Below are 25280 nucleotides of genomic sequence, written 5' to 3' on the forward strand. Positions count from 1 at the left end.
TTTTTCCCCCGATGAATCTTCAAACCGTCGGTCCTTTACTTATATAATACAAGCATCCTTAATCTTGACGAGAAAGACACCAAGTTTGGGTCAATATTAATCCCCAAATTTTCAACCTTCATCCCGTCCGTATAAACATAACCCCTTCCCTTGTATAAGCACAACCCTTCGCCTTATATAAAAGCGGATTATTAATATCATTATTATTTATCCAGGGACGGTATCCATATGTATTGTTTCGGGGCGAGATGATCTTCGGTTTATATATAAGACAAAAGAAATAGGGATATGGACATCACGACATCATCACCTTTCCCATACTCTTTTTCCCTCAATGTTTCCATATTTAAACCATATAACTTAGACCAGCCCTTGTCCTTTAGCACCAATTTCCTCTTACACAATTATTTACTTTGACAAAATAAGTTCATAATTTGTCTCTTTATTCGTCTACCAAGTGCCCATAAATAGATAAAACAGTACCCTAAAGCATCACTTCATTTCTGTCGAGTTTACTTTGCTTTCGTGACCCTAGTCTCTCTTATTTTAAGAGAAGCATTCCTTATTACAGTCTGTTAGTCTTTTCGTGAAACAAAGCCCTTCACCTCTCCTGCATATCATATGGTAATTATAAATAAAGAAAAGGTGATATTAATTGCCAACGACATCTAACAACATTCCATCCTGTTCTGAAAACTATCCTATCATCGAGGTTACTGACCTTTCTACCACAAGCCGCACAGATAGAGTATGGGCAAGAGCGGTATGATGGAGTGTGGGATAAGAATTACCTCCAAACGGTGAATAGAATCCTGAACTTCTAAATATGGAATGACACACGGGCTTGTTTGATAAGATCGGAGCTGAAAGGAGACGCCAAGAAGTATTAGTGTCTCTGACTCAAGTTCGCCTTTATGTTTTGTTGAGGGTTTCCTTCTTCTTTTTGGGGCAGCGAATTTCTTAATGAAGGTATGTCGTTTGAGAGATTGTAAATTTCATGATCCGTCAATTTCCATTTCAAAATAATTTCCCCTTTATTTCTATCTATATACATATTCATCACACATTTATACACGCACACTTGACCACCCTAAACTCCCACACACGTTCAGTGATAGCAGGTTCATTCCCTTCTTCCATCTTTTCCATTTTTCTACATTGTGTTCTTCATTGTATTTTTCTGGACAACACACTTCTCCAACACACAATGCCAAAATACTTAAAATCTTTGTTTCTCGTTTTTATCACGTCCAATGAAAAAATATATCTGTTAAGTTTATTTTTTCTGTTACTTTTACAGGTTTCATTTCAAAATCAAGCAATTTTATTGCCCTTTTTTGAGAGCAAATGTTCACATTAAAAAAGAAAATGCACGGAATAAACTGAATGAAACGCATACGAGAGATCTAAAATCCTTCTGTTTTTCAACTATGGACTCTACCGAATCCAGATTTTCTTTTACATAATATGTTTTATTGAGAAATGGGCGGTTCGTTCAAATATTTGACTAATCATGTCCATCAAAATCAATACCATGATATTATCTTAGGCTCTGAAGCCTTTGGATTTGAACCCCATACCTTGTGTTTTCTTCATCCAAGACATCGCCAAAATAATATCAAACTGTTGGGAATATCAACAAATGAAATATGAATTCAATGGGTCACAAGCCTCTCCTTAAAATGGATATCACTTCCATTTTCCATCGGTAGGGGGCTCCCAATCATTTCATCGACGGTAATGAGTGGAGCACGACCAAACCTTATCTACACTACATGAAACCAGGGAGTATCCGGGGAGTACTTTCAAAGTCCTATTTGAAACCAATGAAAGCTCGTACATTTGATAAATTTTAATGTGCCGATTAGTGGTGCAATAGGGGAAGGAATCGTGAGACATATTTTATTCTATAACTACAATAAAGTCATACCCTTCTGCCTGAATGGTGCAAATAACTAAGTTCCAAAAAGGGAGAAAATATGCAGCTATCTCCTCAAATCCTGATAGCTGGTGGCTAAATGCAGTTTTTTAAAATCTCTTGCTTTTGCGTCCTCATTTGCTTTAATCCTAATCATCATACCATGGCTCTAACCATACTCCATATTAACAAAAACAAACCTTAGAAAACATCATTTTGTTACAACATATGAATTGGAAAATGATTTTTTTTAATGTAAAAGACGTTAGACAATGAATAAATAATAATTTCTGTTTAAAAATGAAATTACCAACAATATTAAAATATTTATTTCAGGGTAATAAACCAACTATAACATAGATAAATATTGCGTTATATATTCAAATAGATTAATATTGGAGGTAACAGAGGTGTCCTGACCCCGCATCACAATTATGTGAAATTCCCATATAAAATTGATCACACATTTTCACGATGCATGACTTTCTCATTGTTTGATTAATATTGTACAAACTTTCATGAGTCTGCTTCTCGTTTTCTTTTTCTTTTTTGTAGAACAAAATCAATTTGTTTCGGATTCCTTTCGAAATGGTCAATTATCATATGGCAAAGTAATATGAAAGTAAAATAAAGAAATCATATATTACTACCCAACATCGTTATCTGGCCACATACCGATGCTTTCACACCGTGATAATCAATAATGAGTGAACTAATGGTCTTTTAGTTCGCCACGTGAAACAAGGGGTTGGAGAATTCTCCTGCAAATTGATAGTGGCACGTAAAAAACATACTGTAGAATTTAACTTCTACGAGATGGAATGGAACGGGCTTGTGCAGGTATCGACGACTTTTAAATAAAACTAGCTTTTTTTAATAAAAAGTGGGTTGTTTTGACTGTGAGTGAATATGACTATTGGAGTTAGAAATGATTAAACTATTGCCTATTGCCAGTACATACAGTACTTTGGGGAGATATACTGAATATCTTGACTATTTTGACAGTTTTTAAACTGCCAAATTAGCCTTAAACTACCTCTGCAGCATATCGAGTTAAAACATATATATAAAATGGACGCACAGCCAATTTCCAAGGTACATGTATATCTCTATACATAGTCATAGAAAAGTAAATGCAAATCTGAAAAGAGAAGTGAAAGGTAGAAAATCTCACGAATATCTGTATGAAATATTGCACTTTTAAAACACACAGGACATGTTTCCAATTCAAGGAATTCAGAAATAGTGCACTGACAAACAAGGCAGACTGGTTCGTCTTTCACATAGGTCTATCTATGCTGGTCGATCTATCGATGGGCTCATACCAGAACTAAAGTAACTGTCATCAATGTTCCCATTGGCTCCATTGTCAGGAGGATGGGTTTCCGTAAACTGTTCGTCTCATCTCTTTGGTAAATGAACCGTGATCATGTAACTGTACGGTCTGATTGCAGTAAAGAGTTTCCACCGTTCTCTGGTGTCATATCATCGGGAATTCCTTTCGACGAGTTTTCTGTCACAATTCCATCATCCTGAAGATCATTGCTGTTATCTTCATTCATACAGCTTGTAGAATGGTCAGTACCATTTTCTATTTTGTCTTCATGGCCGTCAGTCGTACCGTTTAACATATGAGGTGCTCTTTGGTCATTTGTATGCTCCGGAAAGATATCCGTATCAAATAGTAGATTCTGTAGTCTCTCTGTACTATGCGGATAATGGTTGTCGTTTTCTTCTAAACTGGAATCGCTTAAATCTTCAGAGTCGATTGAAGAAGAGAGCCTGTCACCATCGGGAAACTGCTGAAATTTATCTTCTTGGTGGGCCTGCAGAGAATCGGTAGATCCTACATTAGATGGACAATCACCGGATGCTTGCCCATTGTCATTGTGTCGAGGACGACGCAGAATGGTCCGACCTTGCAGCCTACCACGAATGTCATCATCGCTGGAAGATGAATCTGTTGAATGGTCACGGTTCCTTCTCCTAATCGATAGTGTCCTTAGAAGGGGATTCCGTGATGGTCTTGAATATCTAGGTGGATACAAACTACCGAAACTGTGCCTTCGCTTTCTATCATAATTGTGAATATGTGTAATATCATCCACTGAGTCCAGTGATCTTGTGACAGGTAGGGGCCTCCGTGGCACCCTTTTCCTCGTCAACTCCTGGCTGAACAAACTTTGTTTTAACAAATCACGGAGCGGTGTTCTTTTGACTTTCTGAACAGTGATTGCACTCCTTCCAACTAACGCTTTCCGAAGACTGTTGTTATTATTGTTTATATTTTCCTCTTGACCATTCGCCACTTGTTCCACTTGATGGGCTTGAGTAGTGCCTTCATTTTCCATCCCAGGATCACGAACAGTCACCGCTATATTTCCAACTAGTTCTGACATTACCTTCAGCGAATCCTCAAGACTACACTCTCCCCAGATATTACCTTCACTTTGAATCCGTGATACGTTGATATTCACATCTGATCCATCGATATACTCCCCATTGCTGTCTGACATATGTAGAAGGTCCCCCTTGCTATACTTTTCTTTTCTGCGATGAGATGGAGTACCCCTTCTAGAGCTCAAACTTCCTGCATCTGATTCAGAATCGCCGAATTTTTGAACCAGTGTGTCCAACTTTTGACGCAATTTTTCTTCCGTTTCATTCTCATTCTCATTTTCATCATAAGAAGTCAGAGTCAACAGATCATCGATTATGTCGAGACAGGAATCCACCTTTTCAGTAAGCTCCTCGGCCTTCTCAATATCTAACCTGACACGTTCTGCATTCTTCGAATGTATAGGAGACTTCTTTCTTCGACTAGATGGTCGTTTCTTTCTAGATGACTTAGTTCTCGGGAAACCATTAACATCGTCCAAATCGATGAACTCGGTGATGGCTTTGTCAGCTGGTGATAGTGAATGGCTGACTTTTATCGGTGATTTAAGATGGTTGCGACGAGAAGTCCTCCGCTTTGAACCTTTATGATGTTTGAGCTCGCTTATATTGTCTCCTTCAGGTGTGTCCAACTGGGCTTTCTTATCAAATGGATCATCATTATCACCTCGTGGTCCTTCTGCTGAAACATAGGCCTCCGAGCTGTTCGTTTCACTGCGCGTACGGGTCACACCGTCATTACTGGTAACACTTAGTCTATCATCACAATTATTCTGCTGGAATTCTCTAGGACCATACGTGGACAAAACTGAGTTTAGCATGTCATCCATATTTCTGTTTGTTATTTCACCAGAGTTTAGTTGATAACTTTGAGCCGTATCTGTAGTGACATCCTTCACCCCTTCTTCATCAGACTTGTTCCTGCTGACTAGGTCAAAGGTTTCGATGTTTGATTGATTTGAATTATTACTTGGAACAACGCTCCCTTCTTTGCTAATCTTTGACGGTACGACAATTTGGGTTTCTCCAATAAACTGTCTGAATATTTCAGGTTCTGTGATTACCAACATCGGAGTTCTCTGTTTCACTTCTTGACTATCTTCTGCCCAACCAGTTGAATCTGAAAAAAAAATTATATGAATGTCTTCAAAAATAATTTACCTAGCAGCTCAGACAAGTATGTGTAATCTGTAAATAAGGGATTCGGAAACCTCCGTTTATACCTTTATCTTATTCATGTGCGGTACAATTCCGTAGTGAATAATATTTGCATTACTGGTTACCCTTACAAACATATTCTTTAAATCAAAATATTTCATTTTTTACATTTGGGCGCGTTATGGCATGATTTGTAGAGCATTTAAATATATGTCTCTTCCCAACAAAGACAAAAATATATTTCGACTTAACCAATAATTAAAGACTGTTTGCCAAACACTTTGGAATAGTTGAAATTTCGGCTTTGGCAGTCTCCGATTTGTTGAACTAAATGAGAAAATATTTGGCTGAGCAAGACATAATGGTGTGTGAGTATATAATACATGTACATAATTACTCTTTTTTGCAATAATATAGCCGCAAAAATGAACAAAGCAATACTTTAGATGTGGATCGATGTACATAGAGTATGTGGATTGATGTACATATAGTACAAATTTAGGTTACTTCAGTGTTATTTTTGGTTATTAGTTCAAATCCTATGGGTACTATTACAACACATTTGGCTAATACTTTGAAACTCTTTTGTAATGTGTTCAATCTCTTAGATGTAAGTAACACCGCGTGAAGTGGTCCTCTACGGGCACCAACTGGTGTCAGTTTAACACCCCAGTTTTTAATAGCCCTTGGAAATGAAATAATTCTTACCCTAGTAACTATCGGGTTAGTGGGCTTTACCCATTTCAATGAGAGTTCGTGATTAATCGACTATTGCAAATTTATTTTCTTCAATTACGTGGAGACTCCTACAAGAAAATATGCATTATATTGATTGATTGGTGGATTAAATAAGGGGGATTTACAATAATGGTAAATATAAAAATCAAGATTGAAAATATTCCTACCTTGCACTTCCAAAAGGCTGACACATAGCACCATTCCATTGTCATTGGCGGCACTACAGACATACAAACCAGCATCAGAGGGTATGATGTCCCGGATGTGAAGACAATGAATGCTACCTTCAACTCTGAGAGTGATGCGGTCATCACTATGGTTACCTGTGATATGGGTGTCATCTTTTGACCATTTCACTTCCGGGAGTGGCTCACCTTAAACGAGATCAATGTATACAAATCTTATAGGATGAGTGAAAGAAATATAAAATAGGCCTGTAATTAGTTATATGTATCAAAGCAATAAAATACGAAGACTTATTTTAATTAGATTAAATACCAAATCTCACTGACATGGGCATTCATTATTTTGTAATCATAATAGGATTCGTGTAGATACTAATTGTGATGGTAAAGGTCTATCACCGAATTACAGGTTTTAATATAGTGTGTTTATTTAAATTTCTGCAATAACGTTACCACCCCTTTTTTAGAATGTGATCGTCGAGTTTGGAATTGGAAGCACAATGCTAGTAAGTCTTTCAGTACACGATAGCAGTGGCATTATGCTAGTCGGTTTATTCTGCTTATTTATGAAAACAGTTCTCGTGTACGTAATGTCTTTAAATCTTAGTATCTAGGTGGGCTCGTACAAACGCGATAGGTGCGTTGGTGTTTTAATTTTGTTGCTCGAGTATTTACCTTCAACAGGGCAGAAGAACGATGCCTTTGATCCTACAAGTGCTTGGACCTTCTGGCTGGGAAGTGACGTTGAAGGGATGTGCTCTTGTTTCGCCACACTGAAAACATCATCTCTGTCTGAAGTCTCTATTTTAGGTTGGGTACTTAACCTATTTGAATTATGAAAGACACCATTAGAATGACGTTTCCCTTGTCAAGGAGCATGGTAGTATGGATGTTATCTACAATTTTATTTGTACTCTTTTTTTAGTTTTCTATTTGCCATTTTGTCCACCGCCCATTTTCTTATTTATATCATTTTCTAAACACTTGCCTTTCTTTCGTCCCATGCATCTGTTTTGTTTCAAATGTATCATACAGGTATATTTCGCCTTTTTTCATTACAGCTGCAGTTAAAAAATGTAACTTGGATTAATCGATTAATAATTTCTTAAAAGCTACTAATTTAAGGTTGTTAGAAATTGGACATTAAAACGTATTAAAGTTGGCGTTCAAATAAGGTCTGTGTACTCACCCATCAACGTCAGCACTCTCAGACTGTTGAACTGGCCCAGAATCTTGGAAAGCAAAGTGTTAGAAACACAAAGGACGTTCAGGCAAATCTACCAATCATAATTGTGCAATGGCAATTCATCGTTCCAAGAACTAAAGTATAATAATTCATCACCATAAGGAGCCTAATGACAGCTACAAAATATCCAATAAGATTTATTTCTACTTTTCATCTACCTAACATGCTCAAGCTCAAAATTATGGGTCACAGAAGTTAGTTGCAGTTATTTGTCAACAACGGTGTCACTTTGTTATCATCACTATAATCACGATTATGAATTATTATGTTTTCTACATGCAATTTTGTCTCCTACCTCGTTCCTCGACATCGAGTTGTGCGGAAGAGAATGCCTGACCTTGGGAGTTGATTGCCACGCATGCGTATTCGCCTTTGTCCTCGAACTTGACCTCGACAATGTCCAAGATAGACACCAATGCGCATGCGTCATCATTGTTGTCTTCGCCGTAGTCTGTGATTTTCAGACGGTTGTTCCTCTCCGGTCTGATGACCTTACCGGAAGCAAACCAGCTGATGTCAGGTCGTGGTGAGCCTGAAGTAAGAAACAATAATCTCACTTGTCATGTCCGATTAGTCAAGATACTTTGGTTCTTTCACCAGCCTCGTCTTTCATACTTCTTTACTGAACCACTTTCAATTCTAGGGCCTTTACTAAAGAGAACATGAGCTTTAATGAAAATTGATTTAAGAATAGTGAATTCATATATTATGTTAATACTGCATGAAAAATTTTCCACACTTAGGTTGCACCACGATGGTCTATTCACAGAGGCAGTGCTATATGCTGAGAACGTCGCTAAAACCAAGAAAAAAAGCTTTCTGTATCGTTCTTACGTGGTGCGTGCACAAGAGTATTTGGTTTCGTTGGTTACCTTTCTTCTCTAGGTACCATGCCTGTTCTCTACACCATAACGTTTCTTTTATTTCTATTGACTTGACTCTTTCTCAATCAAAAAGGGCTCTCTCAATTATATCAATATCGAATATATTGCTTTTTGAAATGCTTTTCAGAAAAAAACATGGTTCCAGATTACACTGGTATACAAAACCCGACAGCTTTACTGTCGGTGATACTCTGCACATCTTGTTGAATTTAGTAGATCTAGACAGTCAGTGCTCTTTAATAATTGATCTTAAAATGGGAGGAATTATGATCAAATGATGTGTTTATAGCAATCATCATCAATAATTCATCGATGCCTGTCAAATGGGATAATACTCACCCGTCATACAGCAAACAAAGCGAGCATGGTCACCATGGAAACATGATGCGTTATTTGGTCGAATCAGAAATCGAGGAGAGTGATGTTGAGTAGCAGTCTTCATCAGTATCGGTTCTTCCTGGACGAGCGTCCTCTCCAGTTCGTCTATTCTGTAAACATAGAATACAAAGTTGGAATGTTGCATTTTTTACAATTTTCAGAGCAAAAACCAAGTCATTACAAGTAGAAAAGTATTTGATATAACGTTTCTGCATTTTTTAACCTCATCTCGTGTCAAGAAATTGTTTTTCTTCCGTTTAATTAAATTCACATTTTTTTATTTCATGGATGGCACACCAATAGTTACATGTCTAAAGTTTTATTTATAATTAATGAAGAATTTAGAGAAAATGGTAATTCCCTGTAATCTTGAACTATTTCATCAGTGTTTTAAAGTCACATTATTTTCTTGTAAGGATTATCAAGCCCTCCATGAAAATGCATATAAGTATTGGTCGAAGAATTATTCAGCCATTGAATATGACTAGATGCTAAATGTTCTCAAACAAACATGATTAAATTCGTAGATTTTTGAGCACTTAATTGAAAAGGTACGATCATGATGATAGAACTTTTAAAAGCGCAATGGCTGACTGCACTGCTAAAAAAAAATTCGGTAAAATGTCTACCAACACGAAGGTCATAATGTGTCCAACCTATGTGGGGCAGTATTTTACCCAATGCGGGAAGCATATTGTCCAGTAAGGTTAAAGAAAGCAGCAATTACTTTAGAATGGGTAAAATTTTCATCACACTGGATAAATAATAATGCCCCAAAGATATGCACAATGTTGGTCGGACACAATAATAACCCTCATGGAGCTACCAATATATTTTTTTAGAGTGTTTCTGTTCTGCTAAAAACTAAAACAGCACCCCGCGTTGCGTTCTCCGAGTGTTCTTAAGAAAAAATAAATAGAAATAAAATCATTTTGATAACTCTTACCGGTCGGAAAAATCTGAGTATGCAGTCTCGTACTCGGTGTCATCAGATACCTGTTCAAGATAACCTGTAGTTCAATAACGAAAAATGGCCCAACGACAGAATTAAAAAAAATGACAGAGTAACAATAGCCCTTAAAATATGTAACTGTGACCGTTCTTTGCCACAATGATAGCAGGAAGTTGAGCAATAATTGTTTGGAAGAGATACTGGGAGACCGGAATATGGATTAATGACATTTTAAAGCTGAACATAGCAATAATAGGAAAAGTGGGAAATTAGAAATTAATAATGAGTAATGGCAGATCAAACGGAATGTTTATACATGCATGTGAAAACACATGTTTCGAGAAAAGAATGAATACGGATGAATATGAGAAAAAGGGGGTCATTCTTGCAAAACAAAATCTTTGCAATCTAGTTAATGATATATGTAACCATGAAAAAATCAACTAAGTAGGTCATGTACTCTTTAGCAAGTCGAGCCAAAAACTAAGTCAAGTACGGGCACACACCTCTTCCCTGTTTTCCTCTTAAATCCTTATTTCAAATCCTTTCTCCGCTCTTAAATCCTGGTCGCGTAATCCTAAATTCTCAAGCTTATCTCCTCCAACAAGGTTCATGATTCCAAACAGTTTCAAACACTTCTGCAATGCTCCAAAATCTTTAATTTTGTTCCGAATATGGACATTCTACTTAAGTTCTACAATTTGACAACGCTGGACGCAGTATTTAAGCTTTAAAAGTTGGCTTCATCGTTGAGATTAAAGAGAAGTCCCATGTTAGAAGATGTCTTGTCATGGTACCCTACTTTACTGGCGGGACGTTTGGTTTGCCCAAGCACTGGTCACTCAACGTATAGAGGGAAATGTGGGAAATGAACGCATATCCTTACCCTTGATGAACTGCTATCATGTAACTGAATTAAAGGTCGTTCTCATTGACATTTTACGAAGAGTATTTTCCTGTAAACCCACTATTACTATATGTGTTACAACTCGGTTGAAAAATGCGTAGATAACCGTCTTCTAGCTGTGGCACTAATTAGAAACCTATTTTGTAGTTATAAGAAAAATAATTTCCTTGATTTGTATCATTAAGTAAACATATGTTTTTACTTACTTAGGGTAGAGGGAGTCCATATTTTAATTAAAAAAAAGAAGTTGTCTACGCAAATTCGAATAAATTGCTCAACCACTTTCTTTGAGCTGACACGAACTTTTCCTTTAATATTTCGAGTTCATATTTCATTAATCTCTTGATTTTCATTTTCAAAAGACCATAATACGCTCATTGTTGCCATTTAATCTGTCTCAATTTAACAATGGATTGATTTACAACTACAATTGGCACCAAGCAATTGGGTTTAAAACATCTTGTATTAAAGGGTGGGTTGAGGCAAGTGGTTTGATTATCATATCTAATCTAGTACACCTACTGTTTCAAGATGAGCCAATCGCAAGACAATCGAATTGTTATAGTAATCAGTCTACTAATTATTTCCAAATTCAAAACATGATGTTGACGATTTGGCCTAGTAAGAAAGGCAACATGGAAACGGATACCGGATTATTGGGATAAGTCAATTAGCTGAAACGGATCGCGTTTTGACAGTTTGGTAATTTGTCTATATTGCGTCGTGTTTAAGAGCGTGGATTTTGTTAGGTTGGGGATTTCTTTGCACTTACAGGAAGGAGCCTTTAATGACATAATGCTTTTGCTTAGACAGGATTCATTCGAGAATGATTCATATCTGCAGAGATAGAATCGATCGAATGTTGCTATAAGGTATTCTATATTTGGCGTTCTTGAGGGATAACTTACCGGCCGATTTTTCCCCCATTGCAAAGATTTGCTTTTGGCTGGGCAATTTCAAATATCATAAGAATCGGAGAATAAAATGTAAGTGGCTTTATTGAATGACTCCGCTTTCTGTGCTCCTTTTTGTGTATGAAATCCCAAACCTCCCCCATGAAGTTCTGCTTTTTACAAACCACGTTCATCACTACTAACAGCCCCTTCCCCATTACCCAACTTCCTAATATCTTGTAAGGGTAGGAAACGCCGGTAGCTTTTATTTCTTCACGTGGTCTTCCCCAGGGTGGTGACGAATTCTCAAGTACAATCCAAATTCATATACGAATCAAGATTGTTGTCTTTTTGATTTGTGCTTGGCAGACCAAAAAATGTGTCATTGTCACAAACACGAATTTATCGCCACAATTTGTTTTGAACACAAATTGCATGGTATGCATGACTATGTATACTATCGCTGATATATAATAAAGGTATTAGCTTTCCCAAAACACCATGATATAATCCTTCTTGGAAAAAGTAATACTTTATTCAGAAATTAGAATTTAATAATGCTCTACAAGATGCAAATATAATTTTTTAATTGTTATTACAGAAGTATTGAATACAATCATGTCTCAAGATGAATAGGCTTTCTATTGGGGAAAGTTTTTGAACTTGGTTTAATCATCGAATTTTAACTTTAGCCAAATAAAAGATTATTTTATTGTTACTGCAAACAAAAAAATGAAATCTCATCATAAATAGTGTATGATATGTCACCATGAGATCTCAATATGAATATGATATCTCAAGAAAATCTAAATACTTTCGTGTGAATCAAAATTTGATATTTTTTTTAATAACATAGAGAGCTCTTACAGTAAAAAAATCAAATGCAATTGAATAGATATCTCACCATGAATATGTTTCCCATTGACGTAGGTCGTCGATGATGATTGCAAACGACTGGTGTCGACATCATCTTCTCGATCTCGGGTTCGTCGGCTGACTGGAACGGTGGTCAATGACGTCGGAGAACATGGCATAGGGTTGTTGCTTATGTTAACATGTCCATTCCTTTCTGTGGTTGCCATTGTAGTCGTAATGAGTCTTCCGATGTCAACTTCATCCTGATTTTTCAGCAACGACGCCGTGGATGACGAGGGTAGTATTGGAAGTTGATTGACATCGACGTAGTGAACGGATGCTGATTTCCTAACATCGTGGTTGAGGGAGAACTTATCACCTTTGGCACCTATATGTATCATTTAAAAAAATGCAAAAATTAGCGTGACCATGGAGCAAGAAATTAATTTCACAAATATCAAATCCCTGAAGCTTGACAAAAAAATGACTCAATTATAAATCTCTTTCTCATTATTCAGATTAGCTTACATTAAGGTTCATGCGGGTTTTATTTCTACTATATGCTATAATTTTTCCTGTTCTTGAAAATAATTGTAAAACACTTCATTTTATATGTTCCAATGGAATAAATCTTCAATGCTTTTGAAGTCGTGTATGATTTTTTTGTCAGTAGATATTTTGCATACAACATATTGACAACGCAAGTTCAGATTCTATATCAAGAGTGAGAAAAAATGAATTGTGAAAGCTTAACACATTTTGATTGATGATATAAAGATTGCTCAAGAATGAGAGATGTATCAATTAGTAAATAATCTAAATGTCATCTTAGTATTGCTTTCAATGACCTCTGTCACATGATCATTTTGACAAGTAACTGTAAGAGTTTAGTCAAATGATTAGATATATTGCTTTGATTTGCCTTATTGCCGTGTGAGTAAAAAAGTCACAGACTATAAACATTGACTAGAATGAAACAAGAATTGCAATGGATCTCAGTGTAATACAAGAGTCACATCAGCAAAACCGCCTTCAGACCGATCGAATTTATTACGTTATTACCAATTGCATAATATCGGTTGGGTTAAAGTCGGTTTCGTTGATATGACTGTGGCATAAACCCCATGTCTTGAAGAAACACGCACTGCAAAAACTCCGGTGTTGATTTTAACACCAGCTCGGAATCTACGTCCACACCAGAGAAGTATTGAACAACACCAGTTTGGACTCAAACCGATGCTGTCTTAATACCAATTGGTATTGTATAAACACCTATCTGGTGTTAGACCAAAAGGAACTGGTGTTGTTTAACACTTCTCTGGTGTGGACATATATAGATTCTGGGCTGGTGTTAATCAAAACCAGAGGTTTTGCAGTGCGTCTTTTCTCGACTGTCCCTTCACGATATCCCGATCCTATGAGTAGCCAAAAATTCCACACGGAAATTCATCCTGAAGTGACCTCACTTACCCGCTGTACAGCAAGCTGATCCCATGATCTAACACCAAACCCTCAAACCAATCCTGACATGAACTCAGCACAATTCATTCAGACAAAAATATACGCACGTCCGAATAACTCTCTTCAAATTGGGCTAATTTCCCCCGACATATCATGTGTAGCCTATCAGGTAAACCACAATAGTACGTATTCCAATCGGATAAAGTCGATTTAGCGGTTGGTAACCCGCAGACTAGTTATCGCTGAATGCAGCACATGAAGCAGTAAATAGATCGAAAAGCAACACAAATCATATTTCTGTCTACCGCTATGATTTCGATCGATAATATATAATTTCAACGCTAGGGTGAACTTTGCGTTCACACCTGTCAACCTGTAACAGGTCACAACTCAACACAAGTGGATGAGAACCTGCCAGCTGACGCTCTAGTTGGAACCAATTCGCATACGCTCATAACAAATACAAAAATGTCGATAAATGTTGTGGAATAATTCGTTTTTCCTATATATTCTACTGTCTATTGAATCTCGCTTCTTGTTCATTGGACAATGATTATATCGCATATTGACGCCTAGTTAATGTCCAGGAAATGACTCGAAATTAGGGTCAATAGATGGGCCAAGCTATCTATCAGTTAATATGGCAACGGAAGATGTAGGGTATATTGCGTCTTTAGAGCAGAGGATTAGAGGGATTGGATGTTTCTTGTCATGGTCAGCGAATGTTTATCTTCAAGGAAATTAGCACTTTTCCGTTCAGACTTAGGAGATATACGGTCAGATGGCGAGACCTCAAGTGCAACGAGATAGCTTGAAGAGCACGTCCCCGTAACAATCCCCCAAAACACTCTCTCCATTTAAAATGAATCTTCAACATCCGAACTACATCTGTTGATGATTTCGTCATTCATTTTACTTACTGAATCTCACTACCAATGAAAGATCGTCCTATAAAACCCTGTTTCATTAATTTAATCAAATTATCGTTTCCATCACACAGACGTCAGAAATGTAAGAATTTAGATAAAAGAAATTGAATTAAAAGGATTACTAAGTTCTTAAAGATTTTCATTAATCGTATATTCTTTATCTGTTACATCACAGTAACTTTTAAATCAAAAGGAGTGTTATTTTGATTACCACAAATAGTAGGAGTAGTAATGTTATAGCAGTAGTAGTAGTAGTAGTAGTAGTAGCAGCAGTAGTAGGAGTAGTAGTAGTAGTAGTAGTAGCAGCAGCAGCAGCAGTAGTAGTAGTAGTAGAAGTAGTGGTGGTGGTGGTAGTAGTAGTAGTGGTAGTAGTAGTAGTATAGTAGTATCAGCAGTAGTAGTAGTAGCAGCAGCAACAGTAGTATATGAAAAAGAAGAAGATGATGACGACGTGCGTTATGAATATAATTTTAGATGGGGAGACCAAATCAAACTTACACAATTTTCATTACCTTATGTGCAAGTAAGTAAACATTGCAAGCTTACCTTTAACCTTTATTAGAGCTTTGAAGAAAATTAATCATCCTATTCATGAGATAATATCTCAGAGATTTTTATGATCCCGTTACTGACTTACCTTCAACCAAAGTCGGCTGGACGGGGCAAGCACGAGTTGCACTAATGGCGTCATTGAGGTCTTTGACTCCATCGCCATCATCGCAAGGTATTCTGGGAGAGAAAAGCTCAGATGCAGTCGAGACAGTCTTTAGGGAGTCGTGATCATCAATGCTTAGATGTGAGCCATTTTCTGCTATCCTTTGCGACTCCGTCTACAGAATAGGAATCGTGGCATCGGTTCGAGTAATTTTATGAATGAAATTGATTATATGAATGTTAGAATAATCCAAGTCCATCTACTGGTCTAATTGGGTTTAGCTATGGCACGGAATGTTTTTGCTAAAATATTTATGAGCCTTTCTTTTGTTTTACTCAAAAACAAGAAGTCCAAAAGAACGTGTCCGAAATAAATTTAAAATCCCATTGAACATAAACGCAAATGATTTGGTTTACTCTAGACGAATTATCCTGCACTTGGGCCATTCATCATCCATATTCACAATTGTTCTTTGCAAATTGAAGGCCAAGATACATTGAATCAAATGAATTCACAGATATGTGGAAGTTTTTATACATAATTAATATGATTACAAAAAAAACTGACACTCCTCTTTAGTTGTATTGATATCTGGGGCGTAATTCATGAATATTTTTTGTCAATGATCTTCTTTGACAGGTGTTATAAGCTACTGTAAATCCTTACATCTGATTAGTTAAGAACAAATTAGTCAGATAATTTGAGTTGACTGGCTATACTGTGGTGGTGATGATGATAGAAATGAAATACTTTTGAGTTATTTCCGAGGAGCAATGCTCAAGTATAGGTACTGAGGGAGATATGCGTCATTTACAATAATGGTATGTGATGCAATCCTCCAAAATAAACCATAAACCATGACCGAAAATTATGGTTATACCACCAAGGCATCTGTCCTAGTGAATAGGGGAAAAATAATTAAGAAGACAAGATGACGTTCACACATTCTTAAAGGACAAGTCCATCCCAGAAAAATGTTGATTTGAATAAATAGAGAAAAATCAAACAAGCATTATGCTGAAAATTTTATCAAAATCGGATGTAAAATAAGAAAGTTATGGCATTTTAAACTTTCACTTATTTTTCACAAAACAGTGATATGCACAAGTCAATGACATGCAAATGAGACATTCGATGATGTCCTTACTCACTATTTCTTTTGTTTTTTATTGTTTGAATTATACAATGTTTAATTTTGTACAGATTTGACAATTAGGACCAACTTGATTGAACAACATAGTATTAAACAATGCGAAGTCCATATGTTCAGGGAGGAACTAATCGTTTCACAGGACAACAGGGAGAAAAAAAATGGGAATACTTCATATTTCATATAATAAAATACAAAAGAAATAGTGAGTGAGTGCTGTCATCAGTCTCCTCATTTGCATACCGCCAAGGATGTGAATATAACTGTTTTTGTGAAATAAATCGAAATTTTGAAATGTCATAACTTTCTTATTTTCCATCCGATTTTGATAAAATTTTCAGTATGATGCTTGCTGAATTTTTCTCTTTTTATTCAAATAATTTTTTGTTGGGATTTTGTTCGCCTTTAAGAATATGACTAATTCTTAGGTGATCTGAATATTATATCCTTAATCTCACTCGTCATTATTAGATTCAAAGGGTGTTGACTTTGTTGTTAACCAATTGACCGAGTTCGCGTTTAATAAAGATGATCATCATCTAACCTAAGGCTAAACACCCATCTATGAAATATGACTGGGTCGTATCATAATGGTGTAATCAAATGATAAAATTGCCTATCAGCCTATTAATAATTACATATTTTCAATTTAATGTGACCTACCTTATCACAGAATGTTCCATTTGGCTCGCCTACTTTGTTATCTTTTGATACTTCGTCATTAACCTTTGCCAGTTCTCCTCCACCGTATCTATTAGATGACTGCATCATTCGTTCATCATCGTCAGTGTTGCCATGGCAATCATCAGATACCATCGATGCCTTGGTTTCCTTTCTTCCCTTTTCACCGCGATCTAAAAACGAGGTTGATATCATCGGCATTGTTTGAAGCTTCGAACCATTTGAAGTGGCAGCAGCCGACTTCAGACGTGTGAGAGATTTCTTAGACTCGCCCTTGCCGGAGTCTCACCCGTCTTCGAAGGAGTTCTTTTTCTTTTGAATATGTTCTGAATTTTCCTAGTCACCTCTTTAACTTTGGTATCATTCAGGTCTATGTCAATCTCAGTGGTATGTTTTGATGATGTCGAGACGAGATTACCTGTGTTTGAATTAAAGATTCCAGGTCGTGATTTTGCCGTATCATTGTTTGTACTTTGAAATGTTTTCTCAAGTTCTTCACATTTCGTTGAAGATGATGGCGCATCCGATCTTTCAGTTCTATTATTCACTTTGGTATCAAGTTCATAATGATTCAACCTAACACTAGCGGATTCCACTTTTCCATTGTCATTTCCAATGAAGGTCCCATTCTCTTTCTTCGAGGTAGCACTTTCATTCATATTCTGGCATGTCAAATTATTAGTATTAATTTCCACACTCTTTCCATGTACACCTTTCTTAGTAGAGGTAGTTTGTGTTTTATTTTTGCTAGTCTTCTTTTTCCAAAAGGCACTTTGAAGTTTGAAAACGGTTTTCCGAACATCGGGGTCTGATAAATCAATATCTACGTCCACATCTGTCCCAGACTTGTTGGTTTTATTTGTATCCAATGTCGCATCTGTTAGGGTAGCAGGGGAATCTGCATTATTTGATTGTGGGGAATTTTGATTATTCAGCTTCTTCCGTTCTAAATCCGTTTCATTTATTAGCACCATATCCTGTAGTTCCTCATTGGTTGGAAACCTCGCAGGAGACGGTAGAGATTTAAGTTTTTCAGTTACTTCCTTTACTTCTGCATCTAGGAGATCGATGTCGATGTCATCGCCCAAATTTGCTTCTTTAATCGATGAAGCTCGTTTCATCGTGTGCTTCTTTTGAAGCGGTGATCGAAAATTGGCGTTAGCATCTGCATGAATTATGTTTTCCCTTTCCGATGAGGTTGGTTTAGGAGTACTTTCTAGGTGTCTGGAAAGTTTTTCATTGACAATAACCACACCTTTGTATGTGTGGCAGCCTACAGTAGCTTGTGTATTTCCAAGAGCAACGTCTACTGGCTCTAAGCTATTGGTTGATGATATATTTTCAGTTGGGTCTTCAAGTTGCTGTTCGTTTGACACAGTGTTTTTATCCAGTTCATCATCAGATATTACGACATTCACTGTAGTGTCGGCAAATAAAATCGGAGGGCGATCAGTTCTATCAGAATCAGAAACTATTTGAATTTCTTTGGTAATAGGAGTATCTGGAGGTGATGCGGAATGGTTTAAAGAATTTGCTTTATTTGCTTGTACTTTTTTGCATGCTTTGTCCTCTACCGACCCTTTGCTTCTCTTGCTGAGCAACTTCTTACGACGAAAGACTTGCTGAATCATCTTCGATGCATCTTGAACTTTGGGATCTTTAAGATCAATATCAGGTTCCAGGACCGTACCGGGACCAGACTCTTGCAAGTTTTCTTGTGAGGTATCCATTGGTTGCTTGTCATTTCCCGTGAGACATTTAAGTCTCTTATCTAGATCTCCTCCTTCAGATGTTTCTTTTGAGAGTTCCATTTTTACAACCTCGCTTGGAGACGAAGGAGCAAGTGGCGCGCGCGTGTTGTCTGATACTTCTTTGATGAAAACTTCTTCTGAAAGAGCAATGCCCGGGTTTCCATTTTCAAATGGTTCTAATTCTCTGTCATTTTCTTCAACAGATTGAACTGAGAGTCTATTATCTGTTAAAGATTGTTCCTGATGTTCTATTAATGAGGTGGCGTAAGGCTGATATTGTGAAACTGATTTTTGTCGTGAAAGTTTCTTGCAAACCCTCTCTTTTGCTTTTTCTTTAGTCTTGAGCGGATCAGGATGATTGTTATCACCTCTTATATTTCTGTGTGCTTGAGAATTGGCGAAATCGATTGGAAGTGAATGGTGTCTGATCATCTGAACCCCTCTGTTCTCTGTGGGAGTGTCAACCTGAAATGGAGTATGATTTTCCAAAGACGCTGAACTACAAAGGCCTAAAGATCTATAGGAAACCGAATCTGATTCGGCTCGCATTCTCTGCATTGATCTGAACTTTTTTGACCCATGGAGTTCCCTTCTCTTGCGAAAGGCCAATTGCATCCTTTTCGTTGCTTCTAATACATCTGGATCTGATAAATCAATATCGATAGGTTCTACAATAGATTCTTGATTTCCCACGTTCTTGTCATTTTTGGTCCTGCAATTTTCTTTTGCACCTTGATTTCCGTTTGGAGTATTGGGATCTACTTCACTATTATCTTTGTCAACACGTTTCTTAACAATAGTTATGTTTTCATAATGCACGAATTTGAGCTGTCCATGGGCCATCGGCCTTGCAGGGATAGAAGGTTCATTTCCAGTCCGAGAAACGAGACCAATGTCATTACTTTGCCTATCTGGATGGTGGTTATTGTCTTGTGGCAAACTGTACTCTGTTTCCTTTGAAGATGCAATTAGTTTCTGAAGACCTTCAAGAATCTGCCTTCTGTTTGAAGAAGATTGATCTAAAGAGGAAGATTCTTTCTTTAAAGAGGTTCTTATTTTCACATTTGATTCTTCTCTATCTACACCCGAATCGGACGTGTAATTTGTTTGTTCTTTTTCAATCTGTGCCTTGGCCTGTTCTTGGCACTGTCCTTTGTTGGAATGCAAACGATTCGTAACATCTGATTCATCAAATGAACTATGGTTAGCATCGGTGTCCTGACAACCACTGTCGCTACTTGAATTGCCAGGTTGTCTTAACCGCCCTCGGATCTTCATTCTCATATTCTCGAGCAGTTGACTTTTATCCTCAGACCTCAGGGCCTTGTCAAAGGCCTCACTTTGAGAGGGATATGGATAGTCCCAGTATTCCGACCTCATTGCGTGAGTATCCATCATGTCCTGGGCATAGTCACTTTGCTCATGGAGCCCTGGTATCTGCTCCTCGAGTCGCAAAGTAATCAACTCGTTCTTTTGGATTTGTTCATCATCAAGTTCCTCCTTTTCTGCACTTGTCAAAAGACGATGGAATGTTGGCAAGTTCTTAAAGTATTCCTTTCCTTCCACGTATCCGCTGAAATCCTCTTCGTATTGTGGTTCGAATCCAAATGATCCATCACTCCCTTGCGAAAGTCGTTTATTTCCCTCCTTATCCTCTGTGTTCTCGGAAACTGTTCTAACATCTGCAGTAGCACCAGAAATGTTCTCCATTCCCTCTTCTCCAGAAGAAGAATTTTCTGTTTTTCCATCAGAATGACTATCTAACACTATTTCACTATCTACCTCCTCTTCAAAAATTGTTTCATATGCAGGAGAACTGCATTTTTCCACAGACGCTGTAATCGAATCTAGAACCCACAACGGATTGATCTCTGATCCAGATTCAAGGGAATCCGTACTGGTTTCCAACAATTCACCTTGATCTTTCGTGGCTGCCTCCTTTGGTTCAGTTTGTTGTTCTTTCTCATCTTCTATAAACTTTTTGAGCTCACTGATTGGACTCAATTTACTGCCAGAATTTTCTTCCCTGCTTGCTTCCATCACTTTTTCAGTTTCTAAGGAGCGCGTTTTGGAGTCTACAAAAGATTCAGTCAAACAACTTCCAAGAGTAGATTGTCCGTTTGAGGAAACACTATCAATTTCAAATTGCACCCTTCTTTGTCGTCGTAGAGATAAGCAATGTCTTGTTACGTCTATTTCAAGCGCCCTCTGTTTCCTTAGTGATTTCTCTTCAGATCCACCTCCATTCGGGGATGTCTTTTTCGATTTAGGATCCTCTTGTTCATGTCGTTTGGAGTCAATTTCACCATTTTGTTTTCCACCATGATCAGAAACACACCGATTGCACTCCTCCCCACTTGCTTTCAAAACTCCCCTTGCGAATTTAGATCCCTGCGACACAGTCTTCGATCCAGTTGGAATGTGTTCCACAGAGTTGCGAAACTTGACTTCCTTACGATTCGGTGGTGAAGGTGAAATGGCAAGAAAAGCCTCTGATCGATATCGAGGTTGTTTCAAGAGAGGTATCTTCATAGAAACAGTGGCATCGTGTTTGACTTGCACCGCAGCGATACTGTCTGCCGGAAGGTCTGTCAAATAAATGTGATAAAACCACAATCAGAACCTTGTATCTATTTTGACCACACCAGAATTAATGACTCAATGTTACAACCCAACCACGAAGACTACATTATTGATAACTCTGTGCCTCCCGTTGCGATTACTGGATTCCAAACATAAATTGACTCATCCGTTAACATAGTCACTTAATGATTTCCTATACAAGAAGACTTTTGTTGGGGCCAGAACATTTGTTACCACAATCATGGGCGGCGATCCCGTGATGGGGACGGAAAGATGTGTCCCCTTCTTGAAATTCGAATTTTGCACAAGAGAAACGGTCATCTCCCCCCCCCCCCTTCAGACGGACCCAATATTATGATATGTATGATATAATAACAGAATGAATGTGATATACATACAAATTTACATTATTTTTTTCTAATGGAGTATTAGCAGAAAATATACCTTTTCGTTGATGGTTCAACGACACCTCGATGGTTACAGGTGATGTTTTGGGTGGCAAAACCCGTTGATTTGACTCCATGGTTAAGATCAATTTTCTAAGTTCCTATAGAAAAAAACCAAAATAGGTTATACATTGAAGCAATCCCCTCACCATCTTTAAAAAAACGATATGTATGACTATGAGTGTAGATGCACTCGTGATCGATGGTATAAAATGAAAAGAAATGATAAGGGGGGAAAAGATGGTGAGGTGTGCCGCGTTATATTACCGGTGTTATGTTCTTCTTTCGTGCGGCCATAATTGATGGGAGGAATAAGTTATAAAAACTTTTAACATCCAATGAGAAAGATATATCAGAATAAACACAGTGCACTTCAAATTAATACAAGATTCATTCTCGATTTAGGCGTGGCCTTCGTGTTTTTTTTAATTAATATTTTGTTTGTAAATATGCTAAACAAACTAATAATTCAGTTTCTTCTACAAAGGAGACTTAACATCATCATGACATTGTCCATGGAATACAAAGGTGAATATCGACATTGGAACCACATATACTCATATACTCATACTTATATGAACCACATATAAGTTCATATACTCCATTGCAACATCATTGATTTCCATAGGCCTTTAATTATTTTCAAATATCTAATGGCATTTTTTTTACATTGCAAAGAAAAAAAAAGACATTATGCATGTTTTCTCTATATGTAATTAAAAATCTCTTTCATTAAAAAAATTGTATTTATGTCAACTATTGAATATTTTTGTTAAAATTGATTATCATTTATGTGCAAATGATTTACTTACCCCTATTTATAAAACCGTGAGTTCAAGGGCCGTTTGATCCAGAAGGTCTTTGTTTTAATCGGTAGAATCATCTTTGGGTATGGTGTTCCTCTTCTGCGTAAAACAGATGAAAGAAGGAAAAATATGTTCATGTCGGCTTAGTGTACTAACTATGACGTCAAGAATGGGCACAACAAATCTATATTAAGCTCGGATAAAATATAGTATATTCTTATTTTTCGTTGGATCGCCACCTTTGCTTCCATTTATACGCTAATGATGTCAATGTTCGGTCAGTGATCAATATCTTTAGGGCACATTACAGATGAATTATGCGTGCAGGCCTAGATGACACCTTGAAGGCTAAATTAGGTCGTTACAATGTTCGCGGTGGTAAACGTCAATATATCCATAAGAAACAACAGACGTGATCTGAAGTAGTCCCCAACCTTCAGTCGAAAAGCATTTCTTTTTTTAAAATCAAACCCTCAATGTCTCGTTCAATGTATACGATTGTATTTCAATGGAAAATGTGAATTTCGCCAAATTTCTCACTTTTCTCGATAATCATGATCAGATACTACCCCGGTCCGCTTCGCAGGCATGCGAACAAGTCTGATATTTCGGATGCTGGAGGAGGTGGAGAGTGAAAGAGACAGATGCCCTGCTGTCACTCACTGTAGCAACACCCCTATCATGATGAGCGCATCACTTAAACCGGCACGGATTCCAGCTCTTCCCAAATGTCTTCTTCAAATGAATAAGGCGAAGTAAAGATTTGACAATCCCATGGATTTGAAATAGACGTGACAGAAGACGAAGGGGGTTCACTTAATGGGCAAGGCAAAGGCCTGGGAGAAGTGATTTCAGTAAATACGTCCATAGATGTAATCACCTCATAATTATCATGATTATGCGCATGCTGCACGGCGGAACACACCCATTTCACTCTTTCCCGCGCTGCAGGTCACAAAATCATTACTATTTGCCTATGTTACGCCCAGGTCTTTCTGGCCATTTTGACAATCTAGATCACAAAATGCAGATGAAAAATACTCGGACAACAAACAAGTTAAAACACAGTTGAAGTATACATTGCATTTAAAAAAAAGTAAAACAATCCCTGCCGGGTAAAACACAGTGTGATACACATTGTAGCAACAAAGTGTGGACACTGTGTTTGCAGTGTGACGACTATGAAGATTCGGCCCATTTTCACAGTACCAATCGGAAACACTGACAGTGTTTCACTTTAATACTGTGTAACAGTATCACAATGTGTCCGCTGTGATAAAACTGTGGGTTACGTTGGCGTTTTTTTTTCTGGCAGGGATACCATCTAAACGGGGGAAGCGTATAATAATATAAGAACATACTAGAGTTTGCGATATTGAGGCCAATGTTATTTAATTCATTCAGATTTTCGACAGTCTTCCTCCGAATTTCACTTGTATCAAATATTCCAAAAATGGATATTCATTCTCTCCCTGTAACAAACATCATTTCCCCCCTATGGTTTCATTGCAGGAATGAGTCCATACGATCTCCTGTTATATACTTCAAGACTCATACGTAAAATAAGTTTAATATTTCGTGTGTGGATTAGTAGAATGTAGCATAACGGGTGAGTATAGGCTACCCCCTGTGTATCTTCCGTAGAGATATACACTGATAACTAGTATACATCTCTATGGTATCTTCCCAGTTCCACACCCTTACCCCGGAGCTTGGGGCCATTCGCACCCTCGCCTTGCCCTCGGTCCCGATTACAACTTGCGTGAATTAAATTTCCTGTAAAATTACAAATTACAATCTATTGCACTGCACTACCGGACAATAATCAATTAGAAGGGAAACCATAAAAGATTAAATCGATTATCTATCTAGCCAAGATCTTGGCGTGTGGTTGCCTATGGCCATACGCAGAAAACGTAAACTTTTACGAAAAAATAATCGAAAGCGAGAGAGGGAAGCTCGTCATTGTTGCGCTTTTGCAATTGTATGGTGAACTTGAAGGAATTCGTACTTTGATGATTTTCGTGGAAATTGTTATCAAAGAAATGTATGTGTCAAAATTTCTGAGTACGGCCATGAACTTTGTCAATATAAACATAAAGTAATTGGATACATTGCACATACTGTCTTCTCTACTGTTCAGTTCCTACCGCAATGTGTGCAATCGTCATGCAAATATGCCACATTTTTATAGATCTCAGTCACAAGCCTCGGAGCTAGTTTGATTTCTTATTTCCTAACACGCCTAGCTACAAACATCTCATCGTCTTAACACGTGTTTATGAACTAGACCCTGCCCTAGGCTTA

The 25280-nt window shown here is 37.4% G+C and overlaps 2 protein-coding genes across 3 annotated transcripts; both read right to left on the bottom strand.

The window, feature by feature from the left end:
* Positions 1–1935: 1935 nt before the first annotated feature.
* LOC121424958 lies at positions 1936–17604 on the bottom strand. 2 transcript variants are annotated; one of them, XM_041620860.1, is made up of 10 exons: positions 17370–17604; positions 15539–15731; positions 12561–12899; positions 9851–9914; positions 8866–9014; positions 7938–8174; positions 7586–7628; positions 7072–7220; positions 6379–6585; positions 1936–5435 (listed from the first exon to the last, which is right to left on the bottom strand). In XM_041620860.1, exons 1-10 carry the CDS (start codon positions 17586–17588, stop codon positions 3346–3348), a joined length of 3690 nt encoding a protein of 1229 aa, XP_041476794.1. In that variant the 5' UTR covers positions 17589–17604; the 3' UTR covers positions 1936–3345. The 2 variants fall into 2 exon arrangements, with proteins under 2 accessions (XP_041476794.1, XP_041476802.1); XM_041620868.1 differs by lacking the exons at positions 15539–15731; positions 17370–17604 and adding an exon at positions 13982–14146.
* Positions 17605–17629: 25 nt separating this feature from the next.
* Positions 17630–23113, bottom strand: LOC121432031. Its single transcript, XM_041629853.1, has 3 exons — positions 22980–23113; positions 22166–22268; positions 17630–21726 (listed from the first exon to the last, which is right to left on the bottom strand). The coding sequence occupies exons 2-3, from the start codon at positions 22242–22244 to the stop codon at positions 17630–17632; spliced, it is 4176 nt and encodes a 1391-aa protein (XP_041485787.1). The 5' UTR covers positions 22245–22268; positions 22980–23113.
* Between the last annotated feature and the right edge of the window lie 2167 nt (positions 23114–25280).

Source organism: Lytechinus variegatus, chromosome 1 (assembly GCF_018143015.1).
Source record: "Lytechinus variegatus isolate NC3 chromosome 1, Lvar_3.0, whole genome shotgun sequence".
Lineage (NCBI taxonomy): Eukaryota > Metazoa > Echinodermata > Echinoidea > Temnopleuroida > Toxopneustidae > Lytechinus > Lytechinus variegatus.